At 35.8% G+C, this 15,629-nt stretch overlaps 1 protein-coding gene across 4 annotated transcripts in view; it reads left to right on the forward strand.

The window, feature by feature from the left end:
• Positions 1–15,629, forward strand: part of KPNA3 (karyopherin subunit alpha 3) — a 119,552-nt gene that overhangs the window by 87,471 nt on the left and 16,452 nt on the right. For all 4 annotated transcript variants that reach the window (XM_059684572.1, XM_059684575.1, XM_059684573.1 and 1 more), the window contains 8 exons: positions 4,586–4,675; positions 4,859–4,888; positions 4,975–5,027; positions 5,159–5,254; positions 9,358–9,443; positions 11,642–11,728; positions 12,365–12,534; positions 13,724–13,768. In XM_059684572.1, the coding sequence (XP_059540555.1) occupies positions 4,586–4,675; positions 4,859–4,888; positions 4,975–5,027; positions 5,159–5,254; positions 9,358–9,443; positions 11,642–11,728; positions 12,365–12,534; positions 13,724–13,768 (657 nt within the window). The remainder of the gene's footprint in view (positions 1–4,585; positions 4,676–4,858; positions 4,889–4,974; positions 5,028–5,158; positions 5,255–9,357; positions 9,444–11,641; positions 11,729–12,364; positions 12,535–13,723; positions 13,769–15,629) is intronic.

Below are 15,629 nucleotides of genomic sequence, written 5' to 3' on the forward strand. Positions count from 1 at the left end.
GCAGCTCTGTGTGTGACAGGGTGCGGCACCCCAACCCCCTGATCGGCCCTGCTCTGTGTGTGATGGGGTAGAGCCATAACCTCCCCATCGGCCCTGCCCAGAGTGTGACAGTGGCGGCGCCCCAACTCCCTGATCGGCCCTTCTCTGTGTGTGACAGGGGGCGGTGCCCCAACTCCCTGATCGGCCCTGCTCTGTGTGTGACAGTGGGCGGTGCCCCAACTCCCTGATCAGCCCTGCTCTGTGCATGACAGGGGGGAGCTCCCCAACCCCCTGATCGACCCTGCTCTGTGTGTGACGGTATGGAACCCCAACCCCCCTGATGGGCCTTGCTCTGTGCGTGACGGGGCAGCGCCCAGCCCCCTGATCCGCCCTGCTCTGTGCGTGACAGGGGGTGGCGCCGCAACCTGCCCATCAACCCTGCCTTGAGTGTGACAGGGGGCGGTGCCCCAACCCCCCAATCGGCCCTACCCTGAGCGTGACTGAGGGTGGCATCGCAACCTCCCGATCTGCCCTGCTCTGTGCATGACAGGGGCGGCGCCCCAACTCCCCAATCAGCCCTGCTCTGAGCCCGACCAGGGGCTGCACCTAGGGATTGGGCCTGCCCTCTGCCACCCGGGAGCAAGCCTAAGCCAGCAGGTCGTTATCTCCCGAGGGGTCCCAGACTGCGAGAGGGCACAGGCCGGGCTGAGGGACCCCCCCCCCCAAGTGCACAAATTTTTTGCACCAGGCCTCTAGTCCTATATAATAAAAGGCTAATATGCAAATCGTCCCCTCGACCAGGAGTTCGACCAGGGGGTGGGGCTAGCCAGCCAACCGCCCGTGGCCCCTCCTCCCAGCTGGCCCAGCCGGATTGGCCCCGATCGGGGCGGGCAGTTTGGACCCCACTCGTGCATGAATTCGTGCACCAGGCCTCTGGTATTTCATAAAAACAGACTTTCTTACGTACCCAAAGTGCATCTGTCAGATAAACGTATATAAATTTTTACTATCTAATCCATAGACCCAACTCATATTGCTAGTTGTTCCCAGTAATGTCATTTATAAATCTGAGATCCAATCAGGATTGAGCATTGCAGTGAGTTCTCATGTTTCTTTAGTCTCCTTCATACCAGAAGTTTCCCAGACTTTATCTTTTGAAGAGTACACACTAAATTTTTGTAAAATGGCAGACTTGGGTTTATCTGGCTTTTCTCAGATTGTTGTTGTTATTTTAGTCAGGAATACCACAGAAGTGATATTGTTTTCTTAGTGCATCAGAGTGGAAGGCACAGTGTTGATTTGTTCTTTACTCATGATTATAATAACCTTTGTCACTTGGTCAAGATGCTGTCTGCTAAGTTTTCCCCCTGTAAATTAATATGTATTTTTTGAGGAGCTACTTAGTCTATAAAATACTAATGTGTATCTTAATATTTGCGAGAGATGTTAATTTAAAAATAATATAAAGTTGATTATTTGAAATTGCTAAAGTATGCCATCATATAAATGCAAGTTGCTAATCTCTGAATTAGCATATACTAGTATATAAACAACAGTTTGTTTCTTTAGTTTTTTTGTTTTATTTTTATTTTTTTAATTGTTTTATTGCTTAAAGTATTACAAAGAGTATTACATATGTCTCCTTTTTTCCCCACCCTTGACAATCCCCTGGCCTCCCCTACCCCCCAGTGTCTTATGTCCATTGGTTATGCTTATATTCATTCATACAAGTCTCTTACCTCCCCCCGCCCCCCCACAACAGTTTGTTTCAACATGGTTACTCAAACATAGTATAAAAGTAGATGCCATTCAGGTAAGCCAGTAAGCTTCAGATACAGATGTATTTCTAGTTTTAACTTTCTATTTGATAATGCATTTTAACATCAGTATTAGTGCCTCTTTGGTAACTTTCTATTATAATCAAACACTTCTGTAAATACTGTTTTGTATACCCTTTGAAATATTAAGTTGAAAAGCATCTCAGAAATCATTTGTTCAATTTTTATCAAATTCATTTTGGCTTAATTCTATAGACACACTAAAAAAGTTAGAGAAGCCCTAACTGGTTTGGCTCAGTGGATAGAGCATCGGCCTGCAGACTGAAGGGTCCCAGGTTCGATTCTGGTCAAGGGCATGTACCTTGGTTGTGGTCGCATCCCCAGTAAGGGGTGTGCAGGAGGCAGCTGATCGATGTTTCTCTCTCATCAATGTTTCTAATTCTCTATCCCTCTCCATCTTCCTTCCTCTCTGTAAAAAAATCAATAAAATACATTTTTTAAAAAGTTAGATAAAATTGATGACTTACCCAAAGTTATATATTATGTGAAATGGCACAGGTTGCTATTATAAACAGTTGAAATACCATAAAATGTAGAAATATATTTGCTAGTAGAGAGTTCTTGTTTGTAAAAGCCAGAGAGTACGAGTTTAAATCTGAGTTTATGAGAAACTAAAAAAACAATCCCGTTTACCATTGCAACAAAAAATTAAGATACCTTTGAATAAACTTAACTAAGGAGGTAAAAGACCTGTACTCGGAAAACTACACGACACTGAAAAAGAGATATAGGAAGACATAAACAAATGGAACAATATATCATGTTCATGGATTGGTAGAATCAACACCATTAAAATGTCCATACTACCCAAAGCAATCTATAGATCCAATGCTATCCCCATTCAAATACCAACAGCATATATCACAGACCTAGAACAAACTCTACAAAAATGTATATGGTATTAAAAACAAAACAAAACGAATAGCCGCAGTAATCCTGAGAAAGAAGAACAAAGTTGGAGGGATCACAATACCAAATATAAGCTATATTGCAAAGCCATAGTTCTCAAAACTGCCTGGTACTGGCATAAGAACAGACATTTAGACCAATGGAACAAAACAGAGTACCCAGAAATAGACCCAAGCCATTATGCTCAATTAATATTTGACAGAGGAGGCAAGAGCATACAATGGAGTAAAGACAGTCTCTTCACTAAATAGTGTTGAAAAATTGGACAGATACATGCCAAAAAAATGAAACTAGACCACCAATTTACACCATACACAATAAACTCAAAATGGATAAAGAACTTAAACTTAAGACAAAAATATTATTTTGTAAACGTAAGATAAAAATCTTAGAAGAATCTATAGGCAACAAAATATCAGACACATGTCGTAGCAATATCTTGACCAGTACAGCTCCTAGGACAATAGAAACTAAGGAGAAAATAAACAAATGGGACTACATCAAAATAAAAAGCTTCTGTGCAGCAAAAGAAGCCATCAACAAAACAACAAGAAAGCCCACTGCATGGGAGAACATATTTGCCAATGTTATATCCGATAAGGGTTTAATCTCCAAAATTTATAAGGAACTCATACATCTTAACAAAAGGAAAATAAACAATCCAATCAAAAAATGGGCAAAGGACCTTTAGACACTTTTTGAAAGAGGACATACAGAAAACCCAGAGACATATGAAAACATGCTCAAAGTAACTAATCATCCAAGAAATGCAAATAAAAATAACAGTGAGGTACCATCTCACACCTGTCAGAATGGCTATCATCAACAAATTGACAAACGACAAGTGCTGGCGAGGATGTGGAGAAAAAGGAACCCTCATGCACTGCTGGTAGGAATGCAGACTGGTGCAGCTGCTGTGGAAAACAGTATGGAGTTTCCTCAAAAAATTAAAAATGAAACTTCCATTTGACCAGTAATCCCATTTCTAGGAATATATCCCAAGAAATCAGAAACACCAATCAGAAAGGGTATATGCATCCCTATGTTCATAGCAGCACAATTTACAATAGATAAGATTTAGAGACAGCCTAAGTGCCCATCAGCAGATGAGTGGATTAAAAAACAGTGGTACATCTACACAATGGAATACTACGCTGCTGTAAAAAGGAAGGAACTCCTAACATTTCCAAAAGCATGGATGGTCCTGGAGAGCATTATGCTAAGCAAAATAAGTCAGTCAGAGAAAGATCAATGTCACATGATCTCACCCATTTGTGAAATGTAATGAACAACATAAACTGATAAACAAAAATGGAGCCAGAGACATAGAAGCATCGAATAGACCATCCAATCTCAGAGGGAAGGCAGGGGATGGGGGGAGGTAAGAGAGCAACCAAAGGACTTGTATGCATGCATATAAGCATAACCCATGGACACAGACAGTAGGGGGGTGAGGGCATGTGCTGGTGGGTGGGAGTGGCTGGAAGAGGTCAATGGGGGGAAAAGACAGAATAATAATGCATCCCCAAACTTAAATATTCACTAAAGATTGGGAAGCATAATATTGGTCAAAACAGTTGGTGCTTAATAAATAGCTTGTGTCTGTCTCTGTATGTGTGTGTGTGTGTGAGAGAGAGAGAGAGAGAGAGAGAGAGAGAGAGAGAGAGAGAGAGAGAGAGATCTGGACTGTAATCTGTTAATACTTGTGGTTGATTTGCATAGGTACACTTAATTCATGTTACTCTTATGTAGAGACCCAATTTGTTTCACAATTCTCTGATAAAGTTTAAATAATTTTAATGGAGTTTTTATTAACAGTATCCTTATGGCTTCTTAACTATTTACTGGTTGCCTTTCAGAACAAAAGAGATGAACACTTACTGAAAAAAAGGAATGTTCCCCAAGAAGAAAGTTTAGAAGATTCAGATGTTGATGCTGATTTTAAAGCAGTAAGTTACCTTGTTCTTATAAACTATTGATTTAAATAAATTTTGTAATGGCCAGAAAACTTCATTTTTAATCTAAGATCAATTGTACAATGATAATTAAGGTATATTAACTTTAGTAAATGATTTTATAAATGTGATTTTGCTAACAAACTCTTGGCTGAACTATCTTTTTTTCTTTTTAAGCAAAATGTAACACTAGAAGCTATATTGCAGGTATGTTATTAATTTAATATTCTCATTTTGAAATATTTTGAAATTGATTTTTTTTTTATTTCTGAAATTTACATTTGGTGTTGCAGAATGCCACCAGTGATAACCCAGTGGTCCAGCTGAGTGCTGTCCAAGCTGCAAGGTAAATACTAATTTGTCCCGTCAGAGAAGTTATGTCACATGTAGGATGTCTTATTTAACAGTCTAGAAGGAGTACATTATTATTTCTGTTCATAGTTTGAAAATGATAACTTCTTATATTTCTTTTCCTAGAAAACTATTATCCAGTGACAGAAACCCACCAATTGATGATTTAATAAAATCCGGGATTTTACCAATTCTTGTCAAATGTCTAGAAAGGGATGATAAGTAAGTATGGATTTGATTCCCTGTCCACTTTTTCAGTTAACTAAAAATTTAAGATTGTTATTTAACCAATGGGTTCAGTTTGGTTTTGCATTTATTATACTTTTTATTTGTTATGCATTTGTATGTAACTATTGTGTGATTATATTCAATGGACCTAAAGTGCTTCTCTTTATTTTCTAGGAAAATTTTAGCTTCTATTTATTGTCTTTTCTAACTTACTTCAAATATTTTGAGTGTTTATTTTTAATTTTTTAAGTAATATTTTAAAACAAACCAAATAGTGTTTGAATCACTCTTTGCTTATGAGTCTATATATAGATTAATCTTATGACTGAGTCAGCATGAATGGTTTCCAGAACTGAGTAGCTCTTTGTTGTGAATATTTCAGCTGATCCATTGATCCTCTGCGAAGTCTTTAACAGAACTTCAACCATGATTTGTTGTCCAACATCATGGTTTTATTTGTGTAAATTGAAAATAAAAGGGCTGTTCATACTTTTACAGAATACTAGTAGAAAGGAAAAAACATCGCTTGGTATTTTGGGGGTACTGCCCCCACTTTTGTTAGTGTTTAGAGATACCCTGGTATGCTGTATTTTAAACCTCATCAATTTGAATTAACTGGGAAGAATGTAAGTTTGCACTCCAAAAACTTTAGAACAAACGCTGATTTTGCATTTTAGAGCATTTAGACTAAAATTTCGAGTATTTTGCTAAATGTTGTGTAAGAAATATTCAGTTGACTAAGTAAAAATAATGGTATTTAAATGTTGCTACTAAGGATTTTCTATTGTGTGCCACACCCACCCTTCTAAAAGCCCTTAACACTTTATTTTAATAATATCATGTATGTTTTCTTTAACAAGATTTATTTAAGTAAAAATTAAGTTTTGCTTCAGCTGTTTAAAAAACATTCTGGTCTACCTCTACCTTTAGGGTCCTCTTTTGATCAGCTTCTCTTTTATTTCTCCTTTTACAGTTTTTGGTTTAGACTCATTGTGTGGGTATGTCTGTGAAACATAGCTTTTATATAGAAAAGAATGGTAAAAATTCGTATACAATCCTGTGTAACTACTTCCCAAAGCAAAAATAGAAATTTTTCAGTGGTTTCTTTCTGACTTTATGGATTTGTCATTGGAAATTGTTTTGTAATATAAAAGACCATAGACTTTGTACCCTGGTTTAAATCCAGGGTTTGCTATTGACCAAAACCCAAGTGGCTTGTATACCCTCATCTATTTTTATACTCCCATCTATAAAAAATTAGATGACAGGCACAGTCCCCAGTACCACAGAGAAGTGGGGCTACTGGGCAGAATTGACTTGGGTTTTCTCTGCAGATCAATTCCACCTTGTTGAAGGTTTCCTTTAAAATCATACTGATGTTGAACCCAGGGCTGCTGTACAAAATACTCAAATGTTCCTATAAGTACACAGCAGTCTTAAAGTTTGCAGCAGAAAATTTTAAAGTTTCTGCAGCAACAAGTGCAATTATTACTAATGGTGGAATAGGAATAAATCTCGCACAGGCTGCTGGAAATGTGTGTTTTTTTAAATATATTTATTTATTAATTTCAGAAAGAAAGGGAGAAAGAGAGATAGAAACATCAGTGATGAGAATCATTGATCGGCTGCCTCCTGCATGCCCCCTACCAGGGATCAAGCCCACAACCCAGGCATGTGCCCTTGGCCAGAATTGAACCTGAAACCCTTCAGTTCGCTGCCTGACGCTCTATACACTGAGCCAAGCCAGCTAGGGCTGGAAATATTTTTCTTAAGCATGGTTCAGAACTGTAGACTATTCCTAAAGATTGGTTGGAAGTCGTTAATATCTGCTACTTGGAAGATAGGATTATCTTCTAAAAAGTATTGGTAATGTTGTTGTTAAACTGAAATACGCATTTAAAATACTATGAAAACACCAATGGTTGGTGAAATAATAAAAGATGAGTTACTTAAAAAAAGAAAAAAAGATAACTCTGTCCTTTCTTGTTATTCACACTTTTCATGTGAAGAAGGAATGCTTATACATTGAGAGTACCATCTCCACAGAAGATCTTAGCTACCTCACATCACACACAGCTAGTTCCTTGAGGGGAGTAAATGGATTATCCAACTATGTTTTGTTACTGGAGGATGCTTCTGATAATTCTTTTGGAAATAATTCTTTTGGGAACATTTCGAAAATTAAAATTTGTTGAATTTTTTAAAATAAAAATTAAGTGGTTGTGAGGAATGGAAATGATATGTATAAAACACTAACAATATCAAGCTTATAATAAATGTTCACTCATTGTTTACTTCTTGAACTCATTTATTTTTTCTATATGTTCTCTCTCTTTTTTTCAAATGATGTCTTAGGAGACTTTGCCTGGCTTTATAATTTTGATTTTTTTTACGTCTTTTTGTTTTTCTCATTTAAGGCCCTCATTTTCAGTATTTTGCCAAACCACCGCCGAATCTAGCTTTATAACCTTTTCTCCTTCCATTCTGGGGCAGCATATACTATCTCTTCTTTGATCTTATTGTTCTTTTACTTCCCCCCTGCCTCTGATACCCTGTTATTCCCTGCCTTTTGCTAAAATTCATTATGTAGTTCTTGACCTGATACTCCATTTTCTCATCTGCTTCTATCTCTCTCTTTTTTTAAAAATTATTTTAAAAAAGGAAAGGAAAGGAAGGGAGTGGGAGAGATAGAAACACCAATGATGAGAATCCTTAATTGGCTGCCTCCTGCATGCCCCCTACTGGGGATCAAGCCCACAACCCAGGCATGTGCCCTTTACCAGAATGGAACCAGGGACCCTTCAGTCTGCAGGCCAACGCTCTATCCACTGAGCCAATCCAGCTAGGGCAAATCTGTTCCATCTCTTTAACCTCAGTGCTTGCTATATCTCTGACATTTATTCTCCTTTAACTTTTTCCTTCTTGGATCTCATCAACCTTTTGATGCTAACAGCTTCACTCTCTTTCTTAAATATCTATAATATGTTTTTCTGCATCCCTATCCTTTGTCTCTCCTTCATTTTTGCTCACTACCACCTCCTCCCAACTTGGTATTATGCTTACAGGAATTTATATTCTTTCAGCTATTTATCCTAACTTAATATAGAGTCCCTTTTAACAGGTTTCTCCTACATCAGCCTTTAAACTTTTAAAATTCATTTTGCATACCATGACCTCCAACATTTTTTAAAATTTCCTTTTTACCAGCACTCTATATTTAGTATGTCTATAGAATAAATTCCAGTACATTCTGAAGCTTGGGATTTGAGTCTTCCCTCTCACCTTCACTCCAGCAACAACACGCACACACATTCTCTCTCTTTCTTTCTCTCTCTCTCTCTCTCTCTCTCTCTCTCTCTCTCTCTCTCTCTCTCTCTTTCTTTTAGATAACCTACCCTCTCAATTTCATCCCCTATTATATTTTTGCATACTTTCTTGGCTTCAGCTTTCTTGATCTTTTCCTAGTCATCTATATACATCGTGGTCATCCACCCATGCTACTTTTAATTGCATTTCCATAGTATCTTTCTTTATCCATCTTTGAAAGACTAGTTGTTTTCACTTTCTTTGTGAGGTCTTCCATTATTATCTCAAATTACAATGATCTCTTCCTTTTACAAAGTTGTGTAGCCTTATAATATCTCCAGTATGTAAAGCAGATGTAGGGAGTCACAAAGAGTCTAGACCAGTCTAGAGGCTTTGGCAGTGATTCAAGTGAGATGATGAGAGCCTCAAGTAGCACAGTGATATTAGGAATAATGCTATAAATATAAGAAATATTTAGGAGGTGAAAAAGAAGAGAAAAATATTTAGGAGATAAGATTGAAAAGACTGATGTTTGTGGGTGAGGAAGGACTCAAGGGAAAAAATAATGACTGGCTAAATGTTGCAACTACCAATGGATATAAAAAAAGTGTGTTTATAGTGACTCACTTTGGGAGCCAATGACACATTCAGGTGGAAGTATCCAAGAGGCAGTTGGATATATAGCAAGGTGAAATTCAAGGACAAGGTAAAGGATAACCATATAGATCTGCAGGTCATAAATTTAAGTTGGAGTTGTGTGCCTAAACATATTTATTGTTGTTTTTTTACAGTCCTTCATTACAGTTTGAAGCTGCTTGGGCATTAACTAATATAGCATCAGGAACTTCTGCACAGACTCAAGCTGTTGTACAGTCTAGTAAGTAAATTAGCTTCCTTACTTATTGGACTTTTTATTTATTTTTAATAAAGACAAGAAAGTAGAGTTTTATTGTAATTTTATTTTGGAACATTTTTAAACTGGTGAATTTTATAAACTATTTTTTATGATTGACCTCTTTCCCATAGGTATCATTAGTCTATTATTAAATAATTTTAATTGTGGTTACTAAAATGTGAATAAAGTTTTATCTTTTTGGGTAGAGACCATCTTTTTTTTTTTTTTTTTTTTTTTTGAGACCATCTTCTAATAACAGGTTTTAAAATTTGTGTTTCTGATACCTCCAGGGTGCTTAAGTAGCTAATGCTTTTTAGCTTGTAACATATATATTTTTTAAAGTATACCTACCTCAAGATAGGAAAGCTGTTATTAATGTGTTGACCAAACTGACGAAAGCTTTTTGGGGAGAAAAAAAAAAATACGTCACAAAGTACTGTTAAAATGTGGGACACTAGCCTGACTTTAGGTTTACTCAAGATGATGTTAAGTAGTCTACTAGTATGATATGGTAATAAGTTATATTCCTGTAGTGCGAATATAATATCTGCTACTTGGAAGATAGGATTATCTTGGAAGTTTTCTTTTTAGATATTTTGATAATGTCTAGGAGATAGTTTCCAGTTAGATTTTTAGCTGTAACAGAAAGGGAACAGATTTTAAACTAGGTCTTTCAATATAGACTAGTAGGAATTTAATAACAATGTTTTGTTTTCATTTTTAACTTTTGGTTACCTTCTATTTGTTATAACCTTTCTCTCAAAAGATTAATTGGCCCTAGCTAGTTTGGCTCAGTGGATAGAGCATTGTCGGCCTGCGGACCGAAGGGTCCTGGGTTTGATACCAGTCAAGGGCACATACCTCAGTTGCAGGCTCCTCCCCAGCCCAGGCCCTAGTCAAGCCTCGTGAAGGAGGCAACCAATCGATGTGTTTCTCTTTGTCTTTCCCTCTCTTCCACTCTCTCTAAAAATCAATGGAAAAATATCCTCGGGTGAGGATTTTTTTTAAAAAAGTTTAATTGTAGAGTTACCATATGACCCAGCAGTTCCACTACTAGATGGAACCAAGAGATATGAAACATGTTCACACAAAGACTTGTACACAAGTGTTTGCAGCAGTACTCATAATAGCCCCCAAATGGAAATACATTAGGTAATGGGTAAACAAAATGTGGTACACAATTGAATACTCTTCAACAGTAAAAAGGAATGAAATATGGGTACATGCTGTAGCATGGATGAACCTTAAAAACCTCATGCTAGGTTAAAGAAGCCAAACACACACAAAAAAGCATATATTATACAATTTTATCTATGAAATGTTTAGAATAGGAAAATCTATGGAAAAAGAAAGCAAATGAAATGGTTGCCTGGGGCTGGGGGAGTAGGCTGCAAGACTACTGTGGGTGAGGGATTTCTTTCGGAGGTGATGGAAATGTTTTAAACTTAGATTGTGGTGATAGCTGCACAACTCTTTATAAATACTAAAAACCATTGAATTGTACACTTACATACATTACATTGTATGTAAGTTAGATCTCACTAAAGCTGTTAAAGGTGTGATAAATTTTAATTTAAGTGTTAAGTGAAAAATAAAAAACGCAGAGACACAGCAAAAAATCTTAGAGGTAGTACACAACTGACAGAAATTTACAAAAAAGTGATCTGGTTTAATGCTTAGTTTCTTATGTGGATGAATATAATACCAGTGTTTTAGAATTTGGGTTAACATGTAAGTTATGTAAATAGTAAGAATTGTAATGATAACTTATTTTAAAATATAAAGTAGGCCTGATATAGGAATAATCAGTTCTGTAGTTAATCCCATATCAGCAATTGAGATTACATTGACTAAGGTTATGCATTTGGTGTAGGAACTCTTTTTTAATGTATTAGAGATAAAATTTTTAATACAGTATAGGAAAAATTGCTGCTTTTTGCTTTTAGTTAATGATATAAGAGAAACTTTTATATACAGTACTGTTAATTAGGTGTGCTATTTGAATATTACTAAGGAAAATACTAAAATTGATTATTTTTAGAGTAAAAATATTTGCCCCAATTTTTAAATTCAACTATGTTATGCCAGGTTCTGTGTATTTTATCAGTTTATTTAGGCTTAAAAATCTCTGAACTCTTCAACATTTTGCAGTCTAAATATCAGCTTTTTAAAAATTATAGATGCCGTACCTCTTTTTCTGAGACTTCTTCATTCACCACATCAGAATGTTTGTGAACAAGCAGTATGGGCGTTGGGAAACATTATAGGTAAGTTGCATTTAGGTTTCAAAAGACTTTAATTAAGAATCTTAATTAACTTTTTTCCTACATTGGCATAGCCATTACACACTATGTTTCCTCTAATTTTTAACTTGGGTTGACTATCTTCTTGCCTTATAAGTACTAACTTAAAATGATACCTCTTCGGCCCTAGCCGGTTTGGCTCAGTGGCTAGAGCATTGGCCTGTGGACCCAAGGGTCCCAGGTTTGATTCTGGTCAAGGGCACATACCAAGGTTGCAGGCTCCTCCCTGGCCTGGGCCCTGGTCGGGGCATGTGCAGGAGGCAACCAGTTGATGTGTTTCTCTCATATCAATACTTCTCTCTGTTTTTCCCTCTCTCTTCCACTCTCTAAAAATCAGTGGAAAAATATCCTCAGGTGAGGATTAAAAAATATATATATATGATACCTCTTTGAAACAGATATGCAATTTCCTATTAAGATTGGTAGGTTAAATTTGTGTTCCCCCCAAATCAAAGTCTGGAGAAACAGCAACCCTTGATGCCCTTGACTAATGGTGAGGAAACATAGAACATCAGTGTCCCAACATGAGCCATTGCATACATTTCAGACTTTCTCATCCTGAATGTAATTTTTTTTTAAATACAATTTTCATTTCTGTAGGTGATGGTCCTCAATGTAGAGATTATGTCATATCACTGGGAGTTGTCAAACCTCTTCTGTCCTTCATCAATCCCTCCATTCCCATCACCTTCCTTCGGAACGTCACATGGGTCATTGTCAATCTCTGCAGGAATAAGGACCCCCCACCGCCTATGGAGACAGTTCAGGAGGTAAATGAAGAGTTGCAAAGACCAGATGGTATATTTTCCCTATGTTTATGCTTTAGATTTTCATGTACAGTGAATGCAATAATGTATATACTGATTTCATTGCAGGTGTGGGGTTTTTAAAGTAGCGTGTCATTTAATTTTAATTTTCGACTCCTGTGAGAGAAAGTATTTTATGGCACCTGAAAGAATGTCAGGCCACCCTAATTCTTATTTTTAATGACTATTTCATTAAAAGAAAATATTAACAATTTAAAAAGAAAAAGAAAAAAGGAGAAAAAATCTTAAAGTTTTATTATTATATTGCATTGTTGGTTTAACACTAAAAAAATAAGGAATTACTACAGATGAAACTAGTGTACTTGTTATATGCAAATGTTCTTCAGTGAATTTGCAATAAGTCAAATTAAAATTTTTCTAATTTCTGAAAAAATTTGTGTTCTTAAATGTGTGACATACTTAGTGTTAAGTCTACAATTAAAACAAAGTAAAAACTTTTCTATTTACATCTAGTTAATAAATGGATCTGAGTATTTTAAATTTTAGAAATCATACATAACCTTTAATCACTTCACTGTGTAGAGAAATGTTGACTATGAATCTTTATAATTGACATCTTTTGCTGTTATGGAAAAAGTATGTAATGTGATTCCCCTCGCAGATTAAAAACAAAAAAAGAAGATCTGTAAGGCTTGAGTTCAACTAACAAACTTTATACTTTGTACTGGTTATAATTTTCTTGACTAAGTCTGAGCTCAAAAACTTTAATTTGACTCAACTAACTTATTAAATAAAATCTTATTTTTACTTTAAGCAAGTAAGTGAAAAGATGATGGCAATTTTAAGAGTAACTTTTTAAAATAATAGCTACACTGTATACTTGCATCTCCATTCTTTCCACTTGACATTTTATGTCATAAAGAAGGTTATTGAAGCAAACGTTTTTCCTTTCAGATGCATTAATCTCTGCCAGATGTATTTGTATACTTTAATTGGACATCTGAAATATGATTTTGGTTTTTCAGATTGAATTGATCAAATTTCTATTTTACTAATAGAGAGTCAAACAAATTTAATGTTGTCTTTCTTACCCTGCAAATAGTATTTACTGCTTTTTTATATCAGTCATTCATGTTTACAAAGACATATTCATCCACTCTAGTGTTACTTATTGTTTATCTTCTTTCCTCAGATTTTGCCAGCATTATGTGTCCTTATATACCATACGGACATAAATGTAAGTAAAGTAGAAGCTTAGACTTGGGATTTTGCTCTTAATGAAGCTAGAAGGGTTTTATTTATTTATTTGTCGGGCTTTTAATAAATATCAGAATATATCTTATTAAATTGTCAAACTTCCACAATGTATAAGTAGTTTTTAGAAATAGGGTTAAGGTTAAATTAAGTTTATAGCTTAAGTCATCCAGGCAGCAAAATGCTAACTTTATAGAAAATATCACATATGTAGTTTATTTATCTGTATCATTATTAGGTGTGTTTTTATTAAGTATTAATACTTATAAAGCAGTAAAAAGTTTATAAAGCATATTCATATTTTAAAAATCTCATTTGATTCTCTTTTATTATTGACTTGAGAGAGAGTGAGAGAGAAACATTAATGTGTTGTTCCACTTATTTATGCATTCATTGGTTGTTTCTTGTATATGCCCTGACCCAGGTTCAAACCCCCCACAGTATCTGGATGATACTCTAACCAACTGAGCTACCTAGCCAGGGCCTCATTTGATTCTTAAAATAGGTAGGCTAGATATCATGTCCCCATTTTACAAAATAAGAAACTGAGCTTCAGGGAAATGTTAACTGACTTATCCAGAGTTGCAGAGTTTGTAAGGGTCAAAGTTGGTATTCAAAACAGATCTTCTGATAACAGATCTTGTATATTTTACATGAAACCACACTGCCTCTGGGGCTGCAACCTTTTGAAGTATGTAGTATTGAAATTCTTCAATACTACAAGTTTAGTTTTATAAATGTATTTAATATGTTTTTATTGATTTTGAAAGAGAGAGAGAAACATCAATCACTGCCTCCCACATGCATCCTGACCAGGGATCGACCCTGAAACCTAGGCATGTACCCTAACTGGAATCGAACCAGTGACCTTTCATTGCACAGGACAACGCTGAACCAACTAAGCCACACCAGCCAGGGCAAGTCTAGTTTTAAATGCAAATGCATTTTTAGATGAATAGTATATTACATGAGATTTAGTTGTGTTTACTATATATATTCTGATAAGTGTTTTTATTAGGCAATCTGAAAATTTTCCTAAATGTAGCAAGGCGAAGTATTATTCTTCCATGGAGTACAACAATGAGTAAATTTCGTGGAATCTAGAATTGAGTCTAAGCATTGATCTGGCTTCTGTTGTTCCAACTAAGATCTCTTTCTGATTTATTGTGTGTTTGTGTATTTATCATCTTAAATTGGTTTATACACACATACACTGCGTATATGTGCTTGCCCCAGAATTGTGTGATTTATCATTGGGATGAAGAAAACACATCTTTGCTAACAGTTCTTGAGAGGCAGTGTATTCATAAATAAACACTGGACCACATTTCCCTAGTTTGTTTTAGGTTCTTAGGAAGGAATCATTAACTGAAATAACTTTTTATTTGTGACATATTAGCCTGAAATGTAATAAAAATTAAGCTTGACCTTTTTAGTTATATGCTATCCTATTTTCAAAATGGATAGAAAAATGACTTAGCAAAAGACATATATGATAATATAAAAGAAAGGAGGAAGTAAAGTTATACAAAAATGCATATGTTGTTATTGAATGTCAAATTTAGTTCTGTGCTTTCTGACAGCCTTTCCTAACCATTACTGTTTCTAGGGCATACCTTCATCAATCTCCTTAAACCTACCATAATAACAAAATAGGTCTACCTACATTCATTTTTCTCTATTCCAAATTCACCAAGTTATGTAAGTTATGTCTGTAACAAATGGGAGCACATCACTACGATGTTTAAAAAAATCATCGATGACTCTGTACTCACTACAAGGCAAAGCCCAAACTCCTTAACACAGGATTCAAAACCCTGCAATTTAACTCCCTAACAAATGTG

This window comes from Myotis daubentonii, chromosome 2 (genome assembly GCF_963259705.1).
Source record: "Myotis daubentonii chromosome 2, mMyoDau2.1, whole genome shotgun sequence".
Taxonomy (NCBI): Eukaryota; Metazoa; Chordata; class Mammalia; order Chiroptera; family Vespertilionidae; genus Myotis; species Myotis daubentonii.